Consider the following 22090-nt stretch of genomic DNA (forward strand, 5'->3'; position numbering starts at 1 on the left):
ATTATTTTATGTTATTATGTAGTATAATCTGCTTTAATCTTTTTTTTTTTTTTCCAGTTCTGATGAAACAAGAACACAGAGAAGAGATTGATTTGTCCTGTATACCATCTTTGCCTGTGCCTCGTCCTGCCCAAACCCAGAGACCTTCCTCTGATTCAGCGCATCCACAGGACAGTGTACTGTCAGCACAGAGAAGCGTGGTGTGTCCTATCCAGCAAACATATGCATCCATGGTAACTTTATCCCATCTGCCACAGTTGCAGTGTAGGGATGAGAGTGCTGGTAAAGAAGAGCATATGATACCTTCTCCAGTTGTACACCAGCCTTTTCAAGTCACACCAACACCTCCCGTGAGGTCTTCCTATCAGCCTATGCAAACTAATGTTGTGTACAACGGACCAACTTGTCTTCCTATTAATGCTGCCTCTAGTCAAGAATTTGATCCAATTTTGTTTCAGCAGGATGCAGCTGTTCCTAGTTTGGTAAATTTTGGCTGTCAAACACTGTCATCCACACCATTTCATTCTTCAAATTCAAGCGCAACAGGACATCTCTTAGCACATACACCTCATTCTGTGCATACCCCATCTCACCTGCAGTCATTGGGATACCATTGTTCAAATACAGGACAAAGATCTCTTTCTTCTCCAGTGGCCAACCAGGTCACAGGTCAGCCTCCCCCTCAGTTACAACCTATTACGTACTGTCCTTCACATTCAGGATCAGCCGCATCAGCTTCCCCAGCATCCTCTTGTCCCCTGGCTAGTTCACCACTCTCTGGACCACCATCTCCTCAGCTGCAGCCTATGCCTTACCAATCTCCTAGCTCAGGAACTGCCTCATCACCATCTCCAGACACCAGAATGCATTCTGGACAGCACTCAGCTCAAGCACAAGGTACAGGCCAGGGAGATCTTTCTGCATCCTCATCCTTAATATGTCACAGTTTGTGTGATGTAGCTTCATTTCCACCTGATGGTGCAACTGTGAGCATTAAACCTGAACCTGAAGATCGAGAGCCTCACTTTGCAACCATTGGTCTACAGGACATCACTTTAGATGATGGTAAGTTCATCAGTGTGTTCTTGAAGCAGGAACTTTCTTCTTTCAGAGTCTTACCTAATCCATAGTTACCATGGATTGCTTATTGGTATATGGTTGGGCTTTTGAATAAGTTGTTAGAAATATATGTTAGGGCAGCGCCTGTGGCTCAGTGAGTAGGGTGCCGGCCAAGGGTGGCAAGTTCAAACCTGGCCCCGGCCATGTACCAAGGGTGTACCAAGTTCAAACCCGGCCCTGAGGGCAGTGCCTATAGCTCAAAGAAGTAGGCACCAGCCCCATATACCAGAGGTGGTGGGTTCAAACCCGGCTCCAGCCAAAAACTGCAAACCCACCCCCAGCCCAACTGCAACAAAAAAATAGCCGAGCATTGTGGTGGGCGCCTATAGTCCCAGCTACTGGGAGGCTGAGGCAAGAGAACCACCTAAGCCCAGGAGTTGGAGGTTGCTATGAGCTGTGTGACGCCATGGCACTCTACCAAGGGCGATAAATTGAGACTCTTGTCTCTACAAAAGAAAAAAAGAGAGAAAATCAGTGTAACCTGGCTTATTGTACCCTCAATGAATCCCCAACAATTAAAAAAAAAAAAGAGAGAGAAATATATGTTAATATATTATAATATATATTCTTCGAGAATAGAGAAATACATGGTAATATATATAATATAACATATTCTTTGAGAATAGATATGAAAGTATATGCTTTAAAGTCTATCTTACCATTAATATTTGTTGCTGAATAGAACTTCTTCTAGAACATATAGTGAATCACAGTGTCTAGGGCAGTGTTTTTCTTTTATTATTATTATTATTATTATTGTTTTTATTTTTGAGACAGAACCTCAAGCTGTCACCCTGGGTAGAGTTACTGTGGCATCATAGCTCACAGCAACCTCCAGCTCCTGGGATCAAGCGATTCTCCTGCCTCTGCCTCCCAAGTAGCTGGGACTACAGGCACCTGCCACAACGCCCGGCTATTTTTTGGTTGCAGCCGTCGTTGTTTGGCGGGCCCGGGCTGGATTTGAACCCGCCAGCTCAGGTGTATATGGCTGGCGCCTTAGCCTCTTGAGCCACAGGCGCCTAGCCTAGGGCAGTGGTTTTCAACCATTTTTGTCTCACGGCACACTTGAACTAATAGTTAATCTTCCGTGGACACTTAAATTATGTTGATCAAAAAAAAAAAATAGTATGGCTCAGCGCCCATCATCAGTGAGTAGGGCACTGGTCACATATACCAAAATTGGGGCGATAAGGTTGAGAACCACTGGCTTAAGCCCAAGAGTTTGTGGTTGCTGTGAGCTGTTACACCATGGCACTCTACCAAGGGTGATGTAGTGAGACTCTGCCTCAAAAAAAAAAAAAAAAAAAGAGGCTCAGCACCTGTAGCTAAGGCACCAGCTACATACACCAGAGCTGGAGGGTTCAAATCCAGTCCAGGCCTGCCAAACAACAATGACAACTACAACCAATAAATAGCCGGGCGTTGTGGCAGGCACCTGCAGACTCAGCTACTTGGGAGGCTGAGGCAAGAGAATTGCTTAAGCCCAAGTATTGGAGGTTGCTGTGAGCTGTGTCGCCACTGCACTCTAACAAGGGTGACAGCTTGAGACTCTGTCTCAAAAAAAAAAGAACGTACTTACAGTGCTTTGATCTTCTTTTGAAAATAATTTAATTAACGATCTTTAAAATTTTTCGTACCACACTTAAGATCCTCTCATGGCACACCAGTTGAAGGCACACTGGTTGAAAATCACTGGTCTAAAGACTGGAAATCTGGGACATTATTCAGTGAACACTGCTGAATGCTATCCATTTGCAAGACATAGAGCTAGATGCTGAGAATAATAGGAACATAGTAAGATAGAGTTCTTGTCCTTGAGGAGATTTATCCAAGTAAAGAACCTGCTCCCCTGTAGCCCTGCCAGCTTGCTGAGTCACATAGTGGTGTGGTATAAGATGGTACTGGTTTGTTGTGGGTGCTACAGCTGTTGGCACAAGATAAAAAGAAGGTATTGATATAAATGTAGTAGTGAATTGGTTTGCGAATTTGTGTTTCTATGAAATCAATAAATTTGAGAACTCAGGATTACTGTTCATCACAATAACAGAATGTTCTCCAAGATAGGATTTTTAGGTTGCAGTTTTATTCTTGGCTTTATCATTTATATGGTCATGAGATTGTGTCTAAATGAAAATTCAGTGAAAGCTACCTGTAACTGTTATTCAATATGAAAATTCTGAAGATTCTGAAACACAGAGAATTTTAGTTCTGTCTCTGATTCTGCATTACTCTGATATGAAAGTAATTAAAGACCAACCATCTATTATAGATCTAGATAGGCTTAGTTCTCTACTTTGTCACAAATCTAGTACTAAATCCCAAGTTCCAAACACAAGGAGGCAAGGAAGGTTAATAAGATGTGCCACTCCATCTCCTGGGGCTTTCTGGTTAGACTAGTATAGACTATACAGTCCAGAAGCTCTGAGTCAGCATAACCAAGGTATAAAAGAAGCACATTAAAAAATCAGAGATATATACTAGATATCACAGGAAGGATTCCACAAGGCTTTTGTAAGTAGGTGATATTTGAGCCAAGAACAAATAGATTTGGGCCTCCGTATCTGTGTGTTCTGAGTCCGTGGATTCTGCATCCATGGATTCAACCATCTGTGTATTAAAAATATTTGAGGAAAAAAAGAGATTGTTGCATCTGTCTGAACATGTATATATATATTTTTTCTTTTTTCTTTTTTTTGAGACAGAATCTCACTTTGTCACCCTTGGTAGAGTGCCGTGGAGGCATGGCTCACAGCAACCTCAAACACTTGGGCTCAAGCCAACTCTCTTGCCTTAGCCTCCTGAGTAGCTGGGACTGCAGGTGTCTGCTACAACGCCTGGCTATTTTTAGAGACAAGGTCTTGCTCTGAACTAGAGAGCTCAAGCAATCCACCCACCATGGCCTCCCAGAGTGCTAGGATTACAGGTGTAAGCCACCACATCAGGCCCCCCTCTTACATACTTTAAATCATCTTTAGATTACTTATTTTACCTAATACAATGTAAATGCTATGTAAACAGTTGTTATACTGTATTGTTTGGGGAATAATGACAAGAAAAAAATTAAGGCCCGGCGTGGGGACTCATGCCTATAATCCTAGCACTCTGGGAGGCTGAGGCGGTGGATTACTTGAGCTCACATGTTCGAGACCAGCCTGAGCCAGAGCAATACCCCGGCCTTTAAAAATAGCCAGGATTTATGGCAGGCATCTGCAGACTCAGCTACTTGAGAGGCTGAGTCTGCAGGAAATAAAAAAAGACCAGCCTGAGCAAGAGCGAGACTCCATCTCTAAGAAATAGCTGAGCATTGTGGTGGGCTCTCTGCTACTCGGGAGGCTAAGGCAACTGAATCACTTGAGTCTAGGAGTTTGAGGTTGCTGTGAGCCATGACCCTATGGCATTTTACCCAGGGCAACAAAGTGAAACTCTGTCAAAAACAAAAAAACAAAATTTATACAAGGAGCCTTGCATAGGTTATATGCAAATACTACACTATTTTAATATATGAGAAACTTGAGCATGGGTAGTACCTGTGGCTCAAAGGAGTAGGACGCCGGCCCCATGTGCCAGAGGTGGCAGGTTCAAGCCCAGCCCTGGCCAAAAAAAAGATACTTGAGCATCCATGTATTTTGGTATTTAATGGGAGGAGGGTGTCCTGGAACTAATTCCCCATGGAGTGAGGGAAATTGTGCCTTGGGGTGTGTGTGTGTGTAGGAGGGATTGTGGGGGGATCAGTTCCAGGACTGCCCACATATAGCTTAATATACATCCTGCAGCTGGTCCTGTGGAACTTGAGTATAACAAAAGTTAGCCCTTGGGTGGCACCTGTGGCTCAAAGGAGGGGGATGCTGGCCCCATATACCAGAGGTGGCGGTTCAAACCCAGCCCTGGTCAAAAACTGCAAAAACAAACAACAACAAAAAAAATTTAGCCCTCCATAGGATCTTTGTATAATAAAGTTTCATACCCTGTGAATACTGTATTTTTGATCCACATTTAATTGATTAAAAAAAATTGCCACAGATGCTCAAGTTGAAACCTGTGTTATGTAAGGGTCAACTGTATGTTTTCAGTAAATGAGAATCAGAGGGCAAGTCGAGCAATATATGCAAAAACTGAGATAGATCTGGGAAAGCTTGATTATCTGTGCCTAGGGGGGCAACTGGTACAATAGAAGAGGTTATTTGTGTATAAACAGAAGTTATACAGGTAAAGTAAAGCAACACCTAAAATTTGCGTAGCATTTTTCTATTTATTATCTAACCCAGTGCTTACTGTTACATCTGAGGTACACAGTGACATTTATAGAAATGGACTTTCCAGGCGGCACCTGTGGCTCAGTGAGCAGGGTGCCGGCCCCATATGCCTAGGGTGGTGGGTTCAAACCCAGCCCCGGCCAAACTGCAACAAAAAAATAGCCGGGCGTTGTGGTGGGCGCCTGTAGTCCCAGCTACTCGGGAGGCTAAGGCAGGAGAATCACCTAAGCCCAGGAGTTAGAGGTTGCTGTGAGCTGTGTGATGCCACGGCACTCTACCGAGGGCAATAAAGTGAAACTCTGTCTCTACAAAGAAAAAAAAGAAATGGACTTTCCAAAGATCACACAGTAAGCAGCAGAGCTGAGACTAAATTCAGATGTTTTTAGTCCAGTCTTTTTCTTAGGGCATTATAGCTGCCACCCAGGAACAGCTGGTCATGGTGGCTAGAACTGTGTGCTAAAGGATATCCCTCAAGGATTTTTTAATTCTTGGAGATTTGTGTGAACACATGTTCATAGCTGCATCTGAATCTGTCATACTATACTTGTATTAGGAGTGCTTGAGGGTAATGATATCTTGCTGTGCTCTTTATGCACAACTGGTTTAAATATCACTGCCTGCTTAATAATGAAGCCAGGAGGTAGAGAAGAGGCTACTACTTTTATGAAAATCAGATTTGAAAAAAAATTAAAGGTTTTCCAAATATACATTGCCTTTTTTGGTTGTTGTAAGCATTTGCTTTTAAAATGTTGCCTGTTCCTTCTTTGGCTGTTTTACTAACTAATCATAGTATTTTTCACCCTGAAACAAAGAATGAGATCTTTGCCAGGCACGGTGGCTTACGCCTGTAACCCTAACACACTGGGAGGCCAAGGTGGGTTCAAGACCAGCCTGAGCAAGAGCGAGACCAGACCACGTCTCTAAAAATAGCTGGGCACTGTGGCGGGGAGGCTGAGGCAAGAGGATCGCTTGAGCCTAAGAGTTTGAGGTTGCTGTGAGCTATGATGCCATGGCACTCTACCAAGGGTGACAAAGTGAGACTGTGTCTCAAAAAAAAGAGTGAGATCTTGAGTGATGACCTGTCGGCCATTTATGATGTAACTGAAAATATAAGATTTATTGAAGTCTCTAAGGGTATTTCAGCTCATTTTCTTTAAAAAGGAAGACATTTTAGGTGGTACCTGTGGCTCAAAGGAGTAAGGTGCCAGCCCCACATGCCGGAGGTGGCAGGTTCAAACCCAGCCCTGGCCAAAAACTGCAAAAAAAAAAAAAAAAAGAGGAAGACATTTCTACTTCTACAAAGAGACCAAAGCTAAACCTGCTCTTTCTTACCACAAATGGACAGATTTGGGGGTATGAGAAGGGGTAGGTAACAAATTAGAATTTAAAAAAAGCTTTTGTGAAAATTTGATGTATTTCATCTTTTGAATATGTTGCAAAAACAGAAGATCTTGTAGGAGTCCTCAAACTGCGGCCCGCGGGCCACATGAGGCGGTGTGATTATATTTGTCCCGTTTTGTTTTTTTACTTCAAAATAAGATATGTGCAGTGTGCATAAGAATTTGTTCATAGTTTTTTTTTTTAAACTATAGTCTGGCCCTCCAGCGGTCTGAGGGACAGTGAACCGGCCCCCTGTTTAAAAAGTTTGAGGACCCCTGATCTAGAGAGATGAGAACAGTTGTAAAAGCAATTTCATTTTTGGTCCATTCATTATGTGGGGTACAGGATCAAATAAAGTTTCCAGATTTTAGCCTCACAGGGGACAAGGACTGGCTATTGAATTCTCTCTTTTATCAGGGACTTGATAGAAACTCAGTGATACTAAACAATAATTATAGAAGAGGGGGCAAGTACTCGGTGTAATGGCTTGTGCCTGAGGTTCAACTTACCTGGGAGGTTGAGATGGGAGGATTGCTTGAGCCAAGAAGTTCAGGCTCTAGTCTGGGCAATACATCGAGATCCTACCTCTAAAAAAAAATATTTTTTTTTTTTAGAGACAGAGTCTTACTTTATTGCCCTCAGTAGTGCCATAGTGTCACACCTCATAGCAACCTCCAGCTCTTGGGTTTAGGCTATTCTCTTGCCTCAGCCTCCCAAGTACAGGTGCCCACCACAATGCCCGACTATTCTTTGTCCAGGGCTGGGATTGAAGCCGCCACCCTCCACATATGGGGCTTGTGCCCTACCCACTGAGCCACAGGCGCTGCCCTAAAAATTTTTTTTAAATTGGGCGGCGCCTGTGGCTCAGTGAGTAGGGCGCCGGCCCCGTATGCTGAGGGTGGCGGGTTCAAACCCAGCCCCAGCCAAACTGCAACAAAAAAATAGCCGGGCGTTGTGGCGGGCGCCTGTAGTCCCAACTGCTTGGGAGGCTGAGGCAAGAGAATCGCGTAAGCCCAAGAGTTAGAGGTTGCTGTGAGCCGTGTGACGCCACGGCACTCTACCGAGGGCGGTACAGTGAGACTCTGTCTCTACAAAAAAAAAAAAAAAAAAAATTTTTTTTAAATTAAACGATAAAGTGAGGGGGACCTGAAATGACAGGATACCTCAGATTACTTGCTGTATCATTTTTGCAAATTGAACATTTGATAATTAACTTGAGCTCTAAATTTAATTTCTGGTATTTCCCAGTTGATTCATTGTTTATGGCATTTGGATTTGCCTTTGAAGGTAAAATTTCTAGATACTTAATACAATTCTGATGTTCTGCAAAGTCTTGGTCTAAATTCATAAAATAAAAGTTAAAAAACCATGGATCTCCGTGATTCTCAACATTCCTAATGCTGCGGCCCTTTAATACAGTTCCTGTGGGTCATGACCCAGAGGTTGAGAACCGCTGATGTATGTCATAGTTCCTGAACTCCATAATATACCACAAGGATTAGAAGCAATTGAAATGAACTTTGCAGTTAGGCCAAGTTCAGATTTTATGTTAACTTTTCAGTACAAAGTAATTTCTACTCTACAACCAGAGGATATAAGTAATTTTTTTTTTTTTTTTTGAGACAGAGTCTCACTTTGTCACCCTCGCTAGAGTGCTGTGACGTCAAAGCTCACAGCAACCTCCAACTCCTGGGCTTAAGTGATTCTCTTGCCTCAGCCTCCCAAGTAGCTGGGACTACAGGCGCCCGCCATAATGCCCAGCTATTTTTTGTTGCAGTTTGGCCTGGGCCAGGTTTGTACCCGCCACCCTCGGTATATGGGGCTGGGACCCTACCACTGAGCCACAGGGGTACAAGTAACTTTTAAACAGTTGTGCTATACTAATTAAATATATTTCTCATATAATCTTATAACTTTCATTAATTTTGTCTTTATTTTTGAGATTTTTTACTTTTTTATTTATTTGGGTTTTTTTGGAGACAGAGTCTTACTGTGTTGCCCTTGGTAGAGTGCCAGAGCATCACAGCTCACAGTAACCTCCAACTCTTGGGCTTAAGCGATTCTCTTACCTCAGGCTCCCAAGTAGCTGGGGCTACACAGCTACTTGTGAGCCCATCACAATACCCGGCTGTTTTTTTGTTGCAGTTGTCATTGTTTAGCTGGCCCTGGCAGGGTTCAAACTCGCAAGCCTCAGTGCATGTGGCCAGCGCTGTAACCACTGTTCTGTGGGTGTGAAGCCAGTTTTTGAGATTTTTTTACCTGGTTAAGTCTTGTAGGAATCATTCAAGTATTAGTTGACTGTTATTGCATTTAGAAATGTGAATGTGGCTGGGCGCAGTGGCTCACGCCTATAATCCTAGCACTCTGGAAGGCCAAGGCTGGTGGATTGCCTAAGCTCAGGAGTTTGAGACCAGCCTGAGCCAGAGTGAGACCTCGTCTTATTACATTCTCAATTTAGTCTATTGTAATTGTGCAAAGTATCATCTTTTTCCTCCTCCCCATGGGTTTTTGATTTTTTTTTAAACCAAAGACTAAATATTATAATTATCTTTGCTCAGTTTATTGAGATAATGTTGGTCCTGCATGTAAGCTTTCCAAACACAGAAGGGTCCCAGAAGCATTTCTTTGTCTCAGAGTAGTGTGGTTGTCTCTCCAGGGGAATACTCCTTGGGGGCAATAACAACAGGAGAATACTGACCTTTAACCAAGCAGTGTTCTCTTTCAAGTAGTTCCTTTGGAAAGTTGTAACATATGAATATGCTTATTCAACCAAGGCATAGTTAAGACTATTTTGCTACTTGCCTTTATTATTTTTCTTTGATACCTCCATAAGTCATTGCTCCACCTTGAAAAATGTGTTCTACAGTTATCAAATTTTCAATTAGATACTCATGTGTTACAGTTTGTGTGCCTGGAATTGCAGTTTTTCCTAAACATTTCTGTTCATTATACTGTTCATGTCCTATTTTTTTTGACCAGATGGTTCAGTGTTATAACAGCTGATTTTAAAACAAATGTAGAGTTAATCACAGCTGTGTTTTAAACATTTTAATTGGGATTATATTGTGTGGTACTGATTCTGTTTAAAAAGAGGGGGAGAATATTATAGTATTGTGAAACAAGCCTGTTTTAGACCTTTAAATACAGGCCCCTTTAATTTGTGATTTTTACAGTGTTCTATTAGAGACCCCCGGTTCTCACTTGTCTTCCTTTGTTCACATACTAGCAAAGCAGCAGCTGTAGCTCTTCAGCACAGAATAGGATGCGTGTTAAATATAGCCTGACCTGCTGCTGTGGGGAAAACTGACACTGCCACTTGCAGGCTCTGTGCAGTAACATACTGATCCTGAATGTAGGGCAATTGCTAAATCAACAGTAAACAGAGACTCTAGACATGACCTCAGCTGCCTCAGTTCTGTATGTAAATAACAAGGAGAAGAGCCTGCTTTCAAGTAGGCTTTTTTTAAATCAAGGGAGTGATAAACATAACATTCACATGGTCACCTGGATGAGGCAGGCCAGAGGTTGGTATGCAAGAGGAACAGAGAGGTAAATATTATTGTCAGTGTCCTGTTAACTCCAGTTGATTCACTGGTGTTTATTGTATTTTAATAAATAAACCATAGCCATGCACAGTCAATGAAGAGAGTGTATTGCGAATGAGGTATTATAATAAATCTATTTAGGGGCATTGGGGTGGAGAGAGGTATATAGTACTGAACTTCCTCTTTTAACTGGGATACTGGGTAACTCATGAATCTCTTTTGGGAAGCATACATATGCCATTCAGCCTCAAACATATTTAGGTTAAATAATTCCAAAAGTTAAAAAGTCCCATAAAGGGCGGTGCCTGTGGCTCAAAGGTGTAGGGCACCGGCCCCACATGTCGGAGGTGGTGGGTTTAAACCCACCCCCGGGCCAAAAAACTGCAAAAAAAAGAAAAAGAAAAATTCCCATAAATAGGCTCGGCGCCCATAGCACAGTGGTTACGGCGCCAGCCACATACACTGAAGTTGGCGGGTTCAAACCTAGCCTGGGCCAGCTAATCAACAATGACACCTTAAACAAAAACTAGCCAGGCCTTGTGGCAGGTGCCTGTAGTTCCAGCTACTTGGGAGGCTGAGGCAAGAGAATCGATTGAGCCCAAGAGTTTGAGGTTACTATAAGCTGTGACTTCACGGCACTCTACCAAGGGCGACATAGACTGTCTCAAAATAATATATATAAAATAAAATAAAGTCCCATAAATAGTCCACGTAGGCTTTGCATCATAGCTTGTGCAGGATGGACCACGATGGGGATTCAGGGTTTTAGACATCATCACGTTGGGATATATAATAAGAAAAATTAATTTTCACATCTAATGAAGAAAGAGTGAGTACTTGAGATCTTGTATTTTTTTTGTATATCAAGTATGTCTTTTTATCTCCACAGATATAAATCAGTTGTATGCAGGCTGGGCTCATACCTATAATCCTAGTACTCCAGGAGGCTGAGGCAAGAGGATTGCTTGAGGTCAGGAGTTTGAGACCAGCCTAAGCAACACTGAGACCCTAAAAGTAGAAAAATTAGACTGGGCATGGTAGCTTATGCCTGTAATTCCAGCACTCTGGAAGGTCAAGGCAGGAGGATCCTATGAGCTCAGGAGTTAGAGGCCAGCCTGAGGAAGAGCGACACCCCACCTTCACTGATAATAGAAAAACTAGGCAAGCGTGTGTGGGCACCTTTAGTCCCAGCTACAGCTACTTGGGAGGCTGAGCCAAGAGGATTGCTTGAGCCTAAGAATTTTGAGGTTGCTATGAGCTATGATGCCACGGCACTTTATCCAGGGGGACAGAGTGAGACTCCGTCTCAAAAAATAAAAATAGGTTCAGCGCCTGTAGCTCAGTGGGCAGAGCACTGGCCACATACACTGAGGGTGTCAGGTTCGAACCCGGCCCTGGCCAGCTAAAACAATGACAACTGCAACAACAAAAAAAATAGCCAGGCATTCTGGTGGGCACCTGTAATCCCAGCTGCTTTGGAGGCTGAGGCAAGAGAATTGCTTAAGCCCAAGAGTTTGAGGTTGCTGTGAGCTGCTGTGTCACAGTGCTCTACTGAGGGTGACATAGTGAGACTCTGTCTCAAAAAAAATTTTTTTAATAAAAATTAAGTATATTTGAAAATAATTAATGAATTGTCAGTTTCTTGGTAATAAAACATTTTATCAAGCACTGTGCTAGGCACTTTGCTAATAATAGCTCAGTTTTCCCCAGCAATCTGTAAAATGTAAACTATTAGTGGCTCGGTGCCTGTGGCTCAAGCAGCTAAGGCGCCAGCCACATACACCTGAGCTGGTGGGTTCGAATCCAGCCCAGGCCAGCCAAACAACAATGACGGCTGCAGCCAAAGAAAAATAGCCGGGCATTGTGGCGGGCACCTGTAGTCCTAGCTGCTTGGGAGGCAGAGGCAAGAGAATCACTTGAGCCCAGGAGTTGGAGGTTGCTGTGAGCTGTGATGCCACAGGTACTCTACCCAGGGCAACAGCTCGAGGCTCTGTCTCAAAAAAAAAAAAAGAACAGAACATGGGTATATGCCCAGATGATCACAAATTATTTTACAACAAAGCCATTTGCACCAGAATGTTTATTGCAGCCCAATTCATAATAGCCAAGACATGGAAACAGCCCAAGTGCCCTTCGACCAATGAATGGATTAACAAATTGTGGTATATGTACACCATGGAATGCTATGCAACCATAAAAAAAGATGGTGACTTCACATATTTTATGTTTACCTGGATGGAGCTGGAACATATTCTTCTTAGTAAAGTATCTCAAGAATGGAAAAAAAAAATGTCCAGTGTACTCAATACTACTATGAAATCAATATATAATCACCTACATACTCATATGAACTGCAGAATGTAACTGTAGTCCAGAAAGTAGAAGGAAGGGGGGGGATACGGGAGGAGAGAGGGTATTTGGGGGGACCTCACCCAATGTGCATGATGCAATGGTACATTTCAAAACTATTAAGAAATGAATATAGGCGGCGCCTGTGGCTCAGGAGTAGGGCACCGGTCCCATATGCCAGAGGTGGCGGGTTCAAACCCAGCCCCAGCCAAAAAAATCACACACACACACAAAAAAAGAAATGAATATAATTGTGATGGATGTATTACTTAGTTCAATGTAAGCATTTCACATTGTATATCGAAGCAGTACCCTGAACCCCATAAATGCATCAGTGTACAAAGTTACAATTTAATAAAAAATTATAATAGAAAAAAACATGAAGAACAGAACATGGCCAGGCACGGTGACTCACACCTGTAATCACAGCACTCTGTGAGGCAGGGGCCAGCAGATCTCCTGAGCTCCCAAGTTGCAGACCAGCCAGAGCTAGAGCGAGACCCTACCTCAAAAAATAGCCGCGTCTTGTGGCAGGTGCCTATAATCCCAATTACTTGGGAGGCTGAGGCAAGAGAATCGCTTGAGCCCAGGAGTCTGAGGTTGCTGTGAGCTATGACTCCACAGCTCTACTGACGGCAACAAAGTGAGACTCTGTCTTTAGTAAAAAGAACAGAACATGGGGAATAATTACCTTCAACAACTTTAATGATAATTGTCAGAGAAATTGGACAGAATTTGGTAAATTTAGTGAGTCTTTGTATAGACAGTGGACCATCCATGGCAGTAAAAAATGGAGGATTTATTGCACAGATAAAATACTTAACAGATCCACCGGGAGGCTGAGGCTGGTGGATTGCCTGAGCTCACGGGTTCGAGACCAGCCTAAGTAAGTGCAAGATCCTGTCTCTAAAAAATAGCCAGGTGTTGTGGCAGGCGCCTGTAGTCCCAGCTACTCGGGAGGCTGAGACGAGAGAACCTCTTGAACCCAAGAGTTTGAGGTTGCTGTGAGCTATGATGATACAGCACTCTACCAGGGACAATAAAGTGAGACTGTCTCAACAACAACAAAAAGTAATAAAATAAAATAAATATTAACAGATCCAGATGCTCTCATTTGTTTTCATTGTATCTTACAATAGCAAAATCTCAGTGCTAAACCTAATTATTTTAAGTGACACCTTGCAACAAGCTGTAAGCATTGTTAAGTATATTCTGTCAAGCGCAGCACAGCCTCAGTTTTGTAACATGCTAAAGTTGAATGATGAGGTAGTCAGTATGGATTTACAGCATCATTTTAAACTGGGTTGGCTATGCAAGGGCAGGTATTAGCCAAAATTTTATCTCTGAGAGAACAGATAGTTAAATTATTATTATTATTTTTTTTTAGAGACCAAGTCTCCACTCTGTCTCCCAAAGTACAGTGCCGTGGCATCACAGCTCACAGCACCCTCCAACTCCTGGGCTCAGGCGATTCTCTTGCCTCAGCCTCCCGAGTAACTGGGACTACAAGCGCCCACCACAACACCCGGCTATTATTTTCGTTGCAGTTTGGCCAGGGCCGGGTTTGAACCTACCACCCTTGGTATATGGGGCCGGCACCCTACCCACTGAACCACAGACGCTGCCCCAGATAGTTAAATTTTATGAGGAACAGAATCAGCACTGTGGATTATTGAAAGAAGATTTCTGTAGGAACACAGAATTTCTGTGTGATATACCAAATTAAAATGACTTGAATATTACTTTGTAAGGTAAAACTAAGTCTACATATAATATATGGCACAAAAAATCCAAGCATTTTGACAAAAGCTATCATTTTTCAAAACACAGATTTAATTATTTAATTATTATTTTTTTGGGAGACGGTCTCAAGCTGTTACCCATGGCGTCATAGCTCACAGCAATCTCAAACTCTTGGGGTTAAGTGATTCTCTTGCCTCCCAAGTAGCTGGGATTACAGGGCCCCGCCACAATGCCGGGTTATTTTTTTTGTTGTAGTTGTTGTTTTAGCTGGCCTGGACCGGGTTTGAACCTGCCAGCCTCGGCGCATGTGCCCAGTGACCTACCCACTGAGCTACAGGCGCTACCCTCAAAAGGAGATTTAAATGAACATTTTCCCCAGTTAACAAATGTCATTGACAAGCAGGATGATATATATGCAAGTCATCTGAAGAATATGCAGCAGTTATAGGCCTATTAATTGGAGAATATAACAAAAGGTTCACTGAAGACCATACTTTCAGTGATCATTTCTATAGTTTGTTACTAGAGAAGTCTCTCTGAATGTGTAAAGCACAGGAAACCACGAGGAGGAGGCGCAGTGTTGTCTCCTGAGTGTGAAGCCGGCTCTAGAAGTTGCTTTACTGTAATTGCCACTTGCCATTGATGATGATTCTTCTCTCCCTTCATGGGAGAACACAGTAAAAAAAAAGAAGTTTCACTGACTTTGACAATCATAACCTGGTTGAAATTACCAAGGCATCTAAAGAACTGTAGATGGAATTGATTGAGCTCTCAGTAGATAACATTTTCAAGTTACTAATGGTAAGAAGAATCCAATTGAGATGTGGAAAAATGGAGTAGAATATCTACACCGTCAGCAACATGCCCTCCTTTGTTTTCAACCACTTACTACTGCAAATCTATATTCTCCTACCTAACAGAAGGTTAAGGTCACGAGTGACTGATACCCATCTAGAGGATGAACTGAAATTGACCTCCACGGTAAAATCTCCATGCTTTCCAACAAAAAGTAGACGTGGCAATGTTATTAAAAGGTTGGTTAGGCCAAGCAAGGTGGATTGCCTGAGCTCACAGGTTCAAGACCAGAGTGAGCCAGAGTGAGACCTCATCTCTAAAAGTAGCTGGGCGTCGTGGTGGGTTCCTATAGTCCTAGCTACTCGGAAGACTGAGGAAATAGAATCACTTGAGCCCAAGAGTTTGAGGTTTGCTGTGAGCTGTGATGCTATGACACTCTACCGGGGGCAACAAAGTGAGACTATCTCCCTACCCTCCAAAAAAAAGGTTAACTTTAAAATTATCAATTAAGGCTGGTCCAGTGGCTCACTCCTGTAATCCTAGCACTTTTGGGAGGCAGAGGCAGGTGGATTACCTGTGCTCAGAAATTCAAGACCAGCCTATGCAAGAGCGAGACCCTGTCTCTACTAAAAATAGGGGGGAAAAAACAAAAAAACTAGGCACACGTTGTGGCAGGTGCCTGTAGTCCTACTGAGGCAAAAGGATCACTTGAACCCAGGAGTTAAAGGTTGCTGTGAGCTATGATGTCACGAGTGACAGAATGAGACTCTGTCTACAAAAAAAAATAGTTTTATTTTTTGAAATTATTAAATACATAGTAGTATGATTTTTACAGACAAATGTATTTTTATGTATATCTAATTGAAGTTTCTTAAATATGGCCTTATTTGATTATAGCTAAATTAATGTAGCCTTCCAACATAAAAAGGTTCTCCATCTTTGCCTTATACCTTCACCAAGCCATTCTGTTTTCAAATGCTTTATTACTTGACATAGGATAGGTGGGAATAGCTTCTCACTGTAGGTTTTTGTTTTTCGTTTTTGAGACAGAATCTCACTGTGTCATTGCCCAGGCTAGAATATAGTGGCATTATCATGGCTCACTGCAACCTCAAACTCCTAGGCTTAAGTGATCCTCCTGAGTCAGCTTCCCAGAGTGCTAGGATTGCAGGTGCATGTTGGTATAGTTATAATTTGCATTTCACTTAGGAGTAAGATTATTTACCTTTTTATATGCTTACGAGAAAAATCTTTGGTCAGAAATCTGATCTTTTTATTTGCTTACTTGCCCTCAGTAGAGTGCCTTGGGGTCACAGCTCACAGCAACCTCAAATTCTTGGACATAAGTGATCCTCTTGCTCAGCCTCCCAAATAGCTGGGACTACAGGTGCCTAACACAACACTCTCCTATTTTTTAGAGACAAGGTCTCTCTCTAGCTCACTGATTTGGAACTCGTAAGCTCAGGCATTGTACCTGCCTCAGCCTCCCAAAGTGCTAGGATCATGGGCATAAGCCCAACCTTTGCTTAGTTTTCTGACTGATTTATAGAAACCTTTAATTGTTAAATTCATTAGCTTACTTAGGTATGAGTTACAAATTTTTTCCCTGAATGTGCCATGGCTTTTGCTATGAGAATTTTTTTACATTTATATGATTTATGAATCTTTTGTCAGTTTGAGTAGTAATTGCATTTTTATAGAACATGATATAATACCTACACATATATTTCAAAAGACACTCTCCTCTTCAAATAAATAAGTAAACAGATTAAGAATGATTAAACAGGGCAGCGCCTGTGGCTCAAGGAGTAGGGCGCCGGTCCCATATGCTGGAGGTGGCGGGTTCAAACCCAGCCCCGGCCAAAAACCACAAAAAAAAAAAAAAAAAAAAAAGAATGATTAAACAGGGGGTGGGGCCTCGGTGTGTGTCACACTTTATGGGGGCAAGACATGATTGCAAGAGGGACTTTACCTAACAATTGCAATCAGTGTAACCTGGCTTATTGTACCCTCAATGAATCCCCAACAATAAAAAAAAATAAAAAAAAAAAGAATGATTAAACAACTTCTGCCAGCTCATCAATCCAGTTTAAGTGTTGGAAGGATTCCAAAGCCTGTGTTTTCATTTTTTATTTTATTTATTTTAATTAATTAATTATTTATTTATTTTTGTAGAGACAGAGTCTCACTTTATGGCCCTCTGTAGAGTGCCGTGGCCTCACACAGCTCACAGCAACCTCCAACTCCTGGGCTTAAGCGATTCTCTTGCCTCAGCCTCCCGAGCATCTGGGACTACAGGCGCCAGCCACAACGCCCAGCTATTTTTTGGTTGCAGTTTGGCCGGGGCCGGGTTTGAACCCACCACCCTCGGTATATGGGGCCTGCGCCTTACCGACTGAGCCACAGGCGCCGCCCCCGCCTGTGTTTTCATATACACAGAAGGTCATTGACTTATTTTGTATAAACCAGAAACACCTCTACTATGATAAGGTGGTTAAAGTAAGCAACTTGGTAAACTGAGAAATTAGCTTGGATAAGTAGGAAAATTTCATTTATCTTTTCCCCAAATATTTAGCTGATTTTTTTTTTTTTTTTTTTTTGGTAGAGACAGTCTCACTTTATGGCCCTCGGTAGAGTGCCATGGCCTCACACAGCTCACAGCAACCTCCAACTCCTGGGCTTAAGGGATTCTCTTGCCTCAGCCTCCCGAGTAGCTGGGACTACAGGTGCCCACACAACGCCCGGCTATTTTTTGGTTGCAGTTTGGCCAGGGCCGGGTTTGAACCCGTCACCCTCGGTATATGGGGCCGGCGCCCTACCGACTGAGCCACAGGCGCTGCCCTTAGCTGATTTTTTAAACTTCAAAACAGAACAGATCCTTACCCAAATTTAGAAATTGTAAAAGATTTATAAAAGTTTCCAAGCCTTTATTAATGGTTAGTACTGTGAAAACCTAATTCATTCATTTTATAAAATGTTCTCCATGAGAAAACCCAAAGTCTATTTATTTTTAAGCAAAATTGTTTTTTGTTTTTTGTTTTGAGACAGAGTCTCAAACTGTCACCCTGGGTAGAGTGCTGTGGCATCACAGCTCACAGCAACCTCAAACTCTTGGGCTTAAGTGATCCTCTTGCCTCAGCCTCCCAAGTAGCTGGGACTACAGATGCCTGCCACAACACGCAGCTATTTTTTGGTTGCAATTGTCATTGTTGCTTAGCAGCCCCAGATTCGAACCTGCCACCCTAGGCGTATGTGGCTGGCACCCTGCCAACTGAGCTACAGGTGCCACCAATTGTTATGTTTTTTTTAAGAGACTATCTCGCACTGTCTGCCAGGCTGGAGTGCAGTGGTGTGATCACAGCTCACTGCAACCTTGAATTCCTGGGCTAAAGCAATCCTCTGTCTCAGCTTTCTGAGTAACTAGGACTATAGGCAAGCACCACCATGCATAGCTAATTTCAAAAAAATTTTTTTGAGACAGAGTCTCATTATGTCACACTGGGTAGAGTACCATGGTGTCACAGCTCACAACAACCACAAACTCCCTTAAACGATTAAACTCGCTTAAACGATTCTCTTGCCTCAGCCTCCCAAGTAGCTGGGACTACAGGTGCCTGCCACAACATCCGGCTATTTTTTGGTTGTAGTTGTCGTCATTTGGTAGGCCTGGGCTGGATTGGAACCAGCCAGCTTCGGTGTATGTGGCTGGCACCCTCACTGCTTGAGCTATAGGCACTGAGCCTAATTTTTAAATTTTTTGTAGTAGAAATGGTGTCTCACTTATGTTGTCCAGGCTACTCTTGAGTTCCTTGGCCTCCTGAAGTGCTGAGATTACAGGTGTGAGCCACTGAGCCCAGCCAAACAAAAAAAATTTTTTTTTTTTTTTTTAATTTGAGGCAGAGTCTCACTGTGTCACCCCCAGTAGAGTACTATTGCGTCATAGCTCACAGTAACCTCAGCCTCTTGGGCTTAAGCGATTCTCTTATCTCAGCCTCCTGAGTAGCTGAGACTACAGTCGCTCACTACAACAGCTGGCTATTTTTTTTTTTTTTTTTTGGAGACAGAGTCTCACTCTAGCTCAGGCTGGTCTCAAACTCTTGAGCTCAGGGGATCTACCTGCCTCAGCCTCTCAGAGTGCTGGGATTACCAGCACGAGCCACTGCGCCGGAATGAAACAAATTTTTTATTGTGGGAGGCACCTGGTGGCTCAGTGGGTAGGTCGCTGGCCCCGTATACCGAGGGTGGCGAGTTCCAACACAGCCCCAGCCAAACTGCAACAAAAAAATAGTCGGATGTTGTGGTGGGTGCCTGTAGTTCCAGCTACTTGGGAGCCTGAGGCAAGGGAATCGCCTAAGTTCTGGAGTTGGGGTTTGCTATGAGCTATGATGCCAAAACACTACCGAGGGCAATAAAGTGAGACTCTGTCTCTTAAAAAAAAAAAACAAAAAACTTTATTGTGCTAAAATATATATAACATAGAATTTACCATTTTAAGTGTATGAATAAGTGACATTAAATATATTCACAACATTGTGTAATTGCCACCACTATTTTCAGAACTTTTTTCATCACCTCAACAGCTTTATACCCATTAAGCAGTAATTCCTGTTTTTGTCTCCCACCTCCCACCTCATGTTAACCTCTATTTTACTTTCTGTCTTCGTGAATTTTCCTACTCTAGGTATCTCATATAAGGGGGAATCACACAATACTTGTCTTCTTTTGTCTGTCTTATTTCAATTAGCGTAATGTTTTCAAGGTTCATCCATATTGTAAGCATACATCAAAATTTCATTTTTATGTCTGAATTATAGTCCATTGTGTATATATATCATGTTTTGTTTATCTGTTCATCTGCTGAAAGACACTTGGGTTGTTTCTATCTTTTGGCCACTATTGGTATATATGGGTATACAAGTTTCTGTTTGAGTTGCTGTTTTTAATCCTACTGCATAAATTTACGAGTAGAATTGCTAGGTCTTATGGTAATTCAGTGTTCAATTTTTTGAAGAACTGCCAGACTTTTTTTCATAGCAGCTGCACCATTGTATATTTACAGTGCATAAATGTGTCAATTTCTCCACATCCTTGCCAGCACATTATTTTCCTTTTTTTTTTGTTTTTTTATTTTATTTTATTTTATTTTTGAGACAGAGCCTCAAACTGTCGCCCTGGGTAGTGTGCTGTGGCATCACAGCTCACAGCAACTTCCAACTCTTGGGCTTAAGTGATTCTCTTGCCTCAGCCTCCAAAGTAGCTGGGACTACAGGCGCCCGCCACAACACCCGGCTATTTTTTTGGTTGTAGTTATCATTGTTTTTTGGCAGGGCCAGGCTGGATTCGAACCTGCCAGCTCTGGTGTATGTGGCTGGTGCCTTAGCCACTTGAGCTACAGGCACCAAGCCTCCACTTTTTTTGAGATATGATCTCATTTGTTATTCAAAAAATTTTATTTTTGATTGGATTCAGATTTACAAGTAGAAGGTGTCAGAGAAGACAGCGTCTCTTGGCAATCTGTTCCTTATGCTTTTCTTTGGCCTCCTTCATTTTCTTGACCAAAAGTTTAACATATTTGGCAGCCTCTTCCTTATTTTTCTTAGTATGCTATTTCTTCAGAGCAATATGCTGGTGTTTATGTTGCAGGACACGTGGAGTTATAAGATGCTGAATCCTGGATGCTTTGGTCCTAGGTTTCTTACATTCTTTGTTTAAGGGCTTTCTCACAACATATTGGTGAGCATCATCTTTCTTAGACAGATTGAAAAGTTTGCAGATTCTGCTAGCTCTGTTCTGCCCCAGACACTGGGTACTGTAGTATCAGTCAGTCGAGGGATATCCTTTTTTTCCTTTTTCTATAGTAACCAAGTTGAGAATGCTCAGATTGCCATCCACAATGCAACCCCGAATAGACTTCTGCTTCCTTTCTCCGGTTCTCCTTGGTCTATAACAGGATGCCCCTTACTCAGTAACAGGCAGGCATAGCCATGGATCAAGACACCCTGCTTCATAGGCAAACTTTGCTTGTCATTCCCACCACTGATTTGGAACTCAATCCTTCGATTCTTCACTGGAGCATCAGCAGCAACTTCTGTGACTATACGCTTCTCATAGAAAGTATGAATTTTGGGCTTAGCACTTGTAGCTCAGCAGCAAGAATGCCAGCCACATACACCAGAGCCAGCAGGTTTGAATCCAGCCCGGGCCTGCCAAATAACAATGACATCTACAACCAAAAAATAGCTGGGCATTTTCGAGGGCACCTGTAGTCCAAGCTACTTGGGAGGCTGAGGTAAGAGAATCGCTTAAGCACAAGAATTTGAGGTTGCTGTGAGCTACGACGCCATGGCACTCTACCGAGGGCCACATAGTGAGACTCTGTCTCAAAAAAAAAAAAAGTATCAATTTTGTGTTCATCATCCACTTCAAGAGTTTCTGGCAGCCAGTGGTGGTTGGGAAGCTTCATCCTGAAGCAGCTGATCACCTTGGAGGTCCCACGGAAAAGAGGCTATTTTCCATTTTTTAGTAATATTCATCCTAATGGTTATATAATGGTATCTGTGGCTTTTTTTTTTTTTTGAGACAGATTCTCACTGAGTTGCCCTGGGGTTGAGTGCCATGGCATCATAGCTCACAGCAATCTTAAACTCTTAGGCTCAAGCCTCAGCCTCCCAAGTAGCTGGGACTACAGGTGCCCAAGACAATGGCCGGCTAGTTTTTCTATTTTTATTAGAGATGGGGTCTTGCTTTGCTCAAGCTGGTCTCAAACTCCTGAGCTCAGGGGATCCACCCACCTCAGCCTCTCAGAGTGCTAGGATTATAGGCATGAGCCACCACACCTGGCCAAGGAATCTGTGGGTTTGATTCACATATACCTAATGGCTGATAAGGTTGAGCATCTTTTCTTTT

At 42.7% G+C, this 22090-nt stretch overlaps 1 protein-coding gene and 1 non-coding gene across 5 annotated transcripts in view; both read left to right on the forward strand.

Annotated features, from left to right (window-relative positions):
• NFATC3 (nuclear factor of activated T cells 3) overlaps positions 1–22090 on the forward strand; it is a 143104-nt gene that overhangs the window by 100043 nt on the left and 20971 nt on the right. For all 4 annotated transcript variants that reach the window (XM_053604677.1, XM_053604696.1, XM_053604685.1 and 1 more), the window contains exon 9: positions 58–1065. In XM_053604677.1, the coding sequence (XP_053460652.1) occupies positions 58–1065 (1008 nt within the window). The remainder of the gene's footprint in view (positions 1–57; positions 1066–22090) is intronic.
• On the forward strand, positions 14874–15082 carry LOC128579919 (small nucleolar RNA U3). Its single transcript, XR_008378301.1, has one exon. It is a non-coding gene; the product is annotated as a small nucleolar RNA U3 (small nucleolar RNA).

This window comes from Nycticebus coucang, chromosome 2, assembly GCF_027406575.1.
Source record: "Nycticebus coucang isolate mNycCou1 chromosome 2, mNycCou1.pri, whole genome shotgun sequence".
Taxonomy (NCBI): domain Eukaryota; kingdom Metazoa; phylum Chordata; class Mammalia; order Primates; family Lorisidae; genus Nycticebus; species Nycticebus coucang.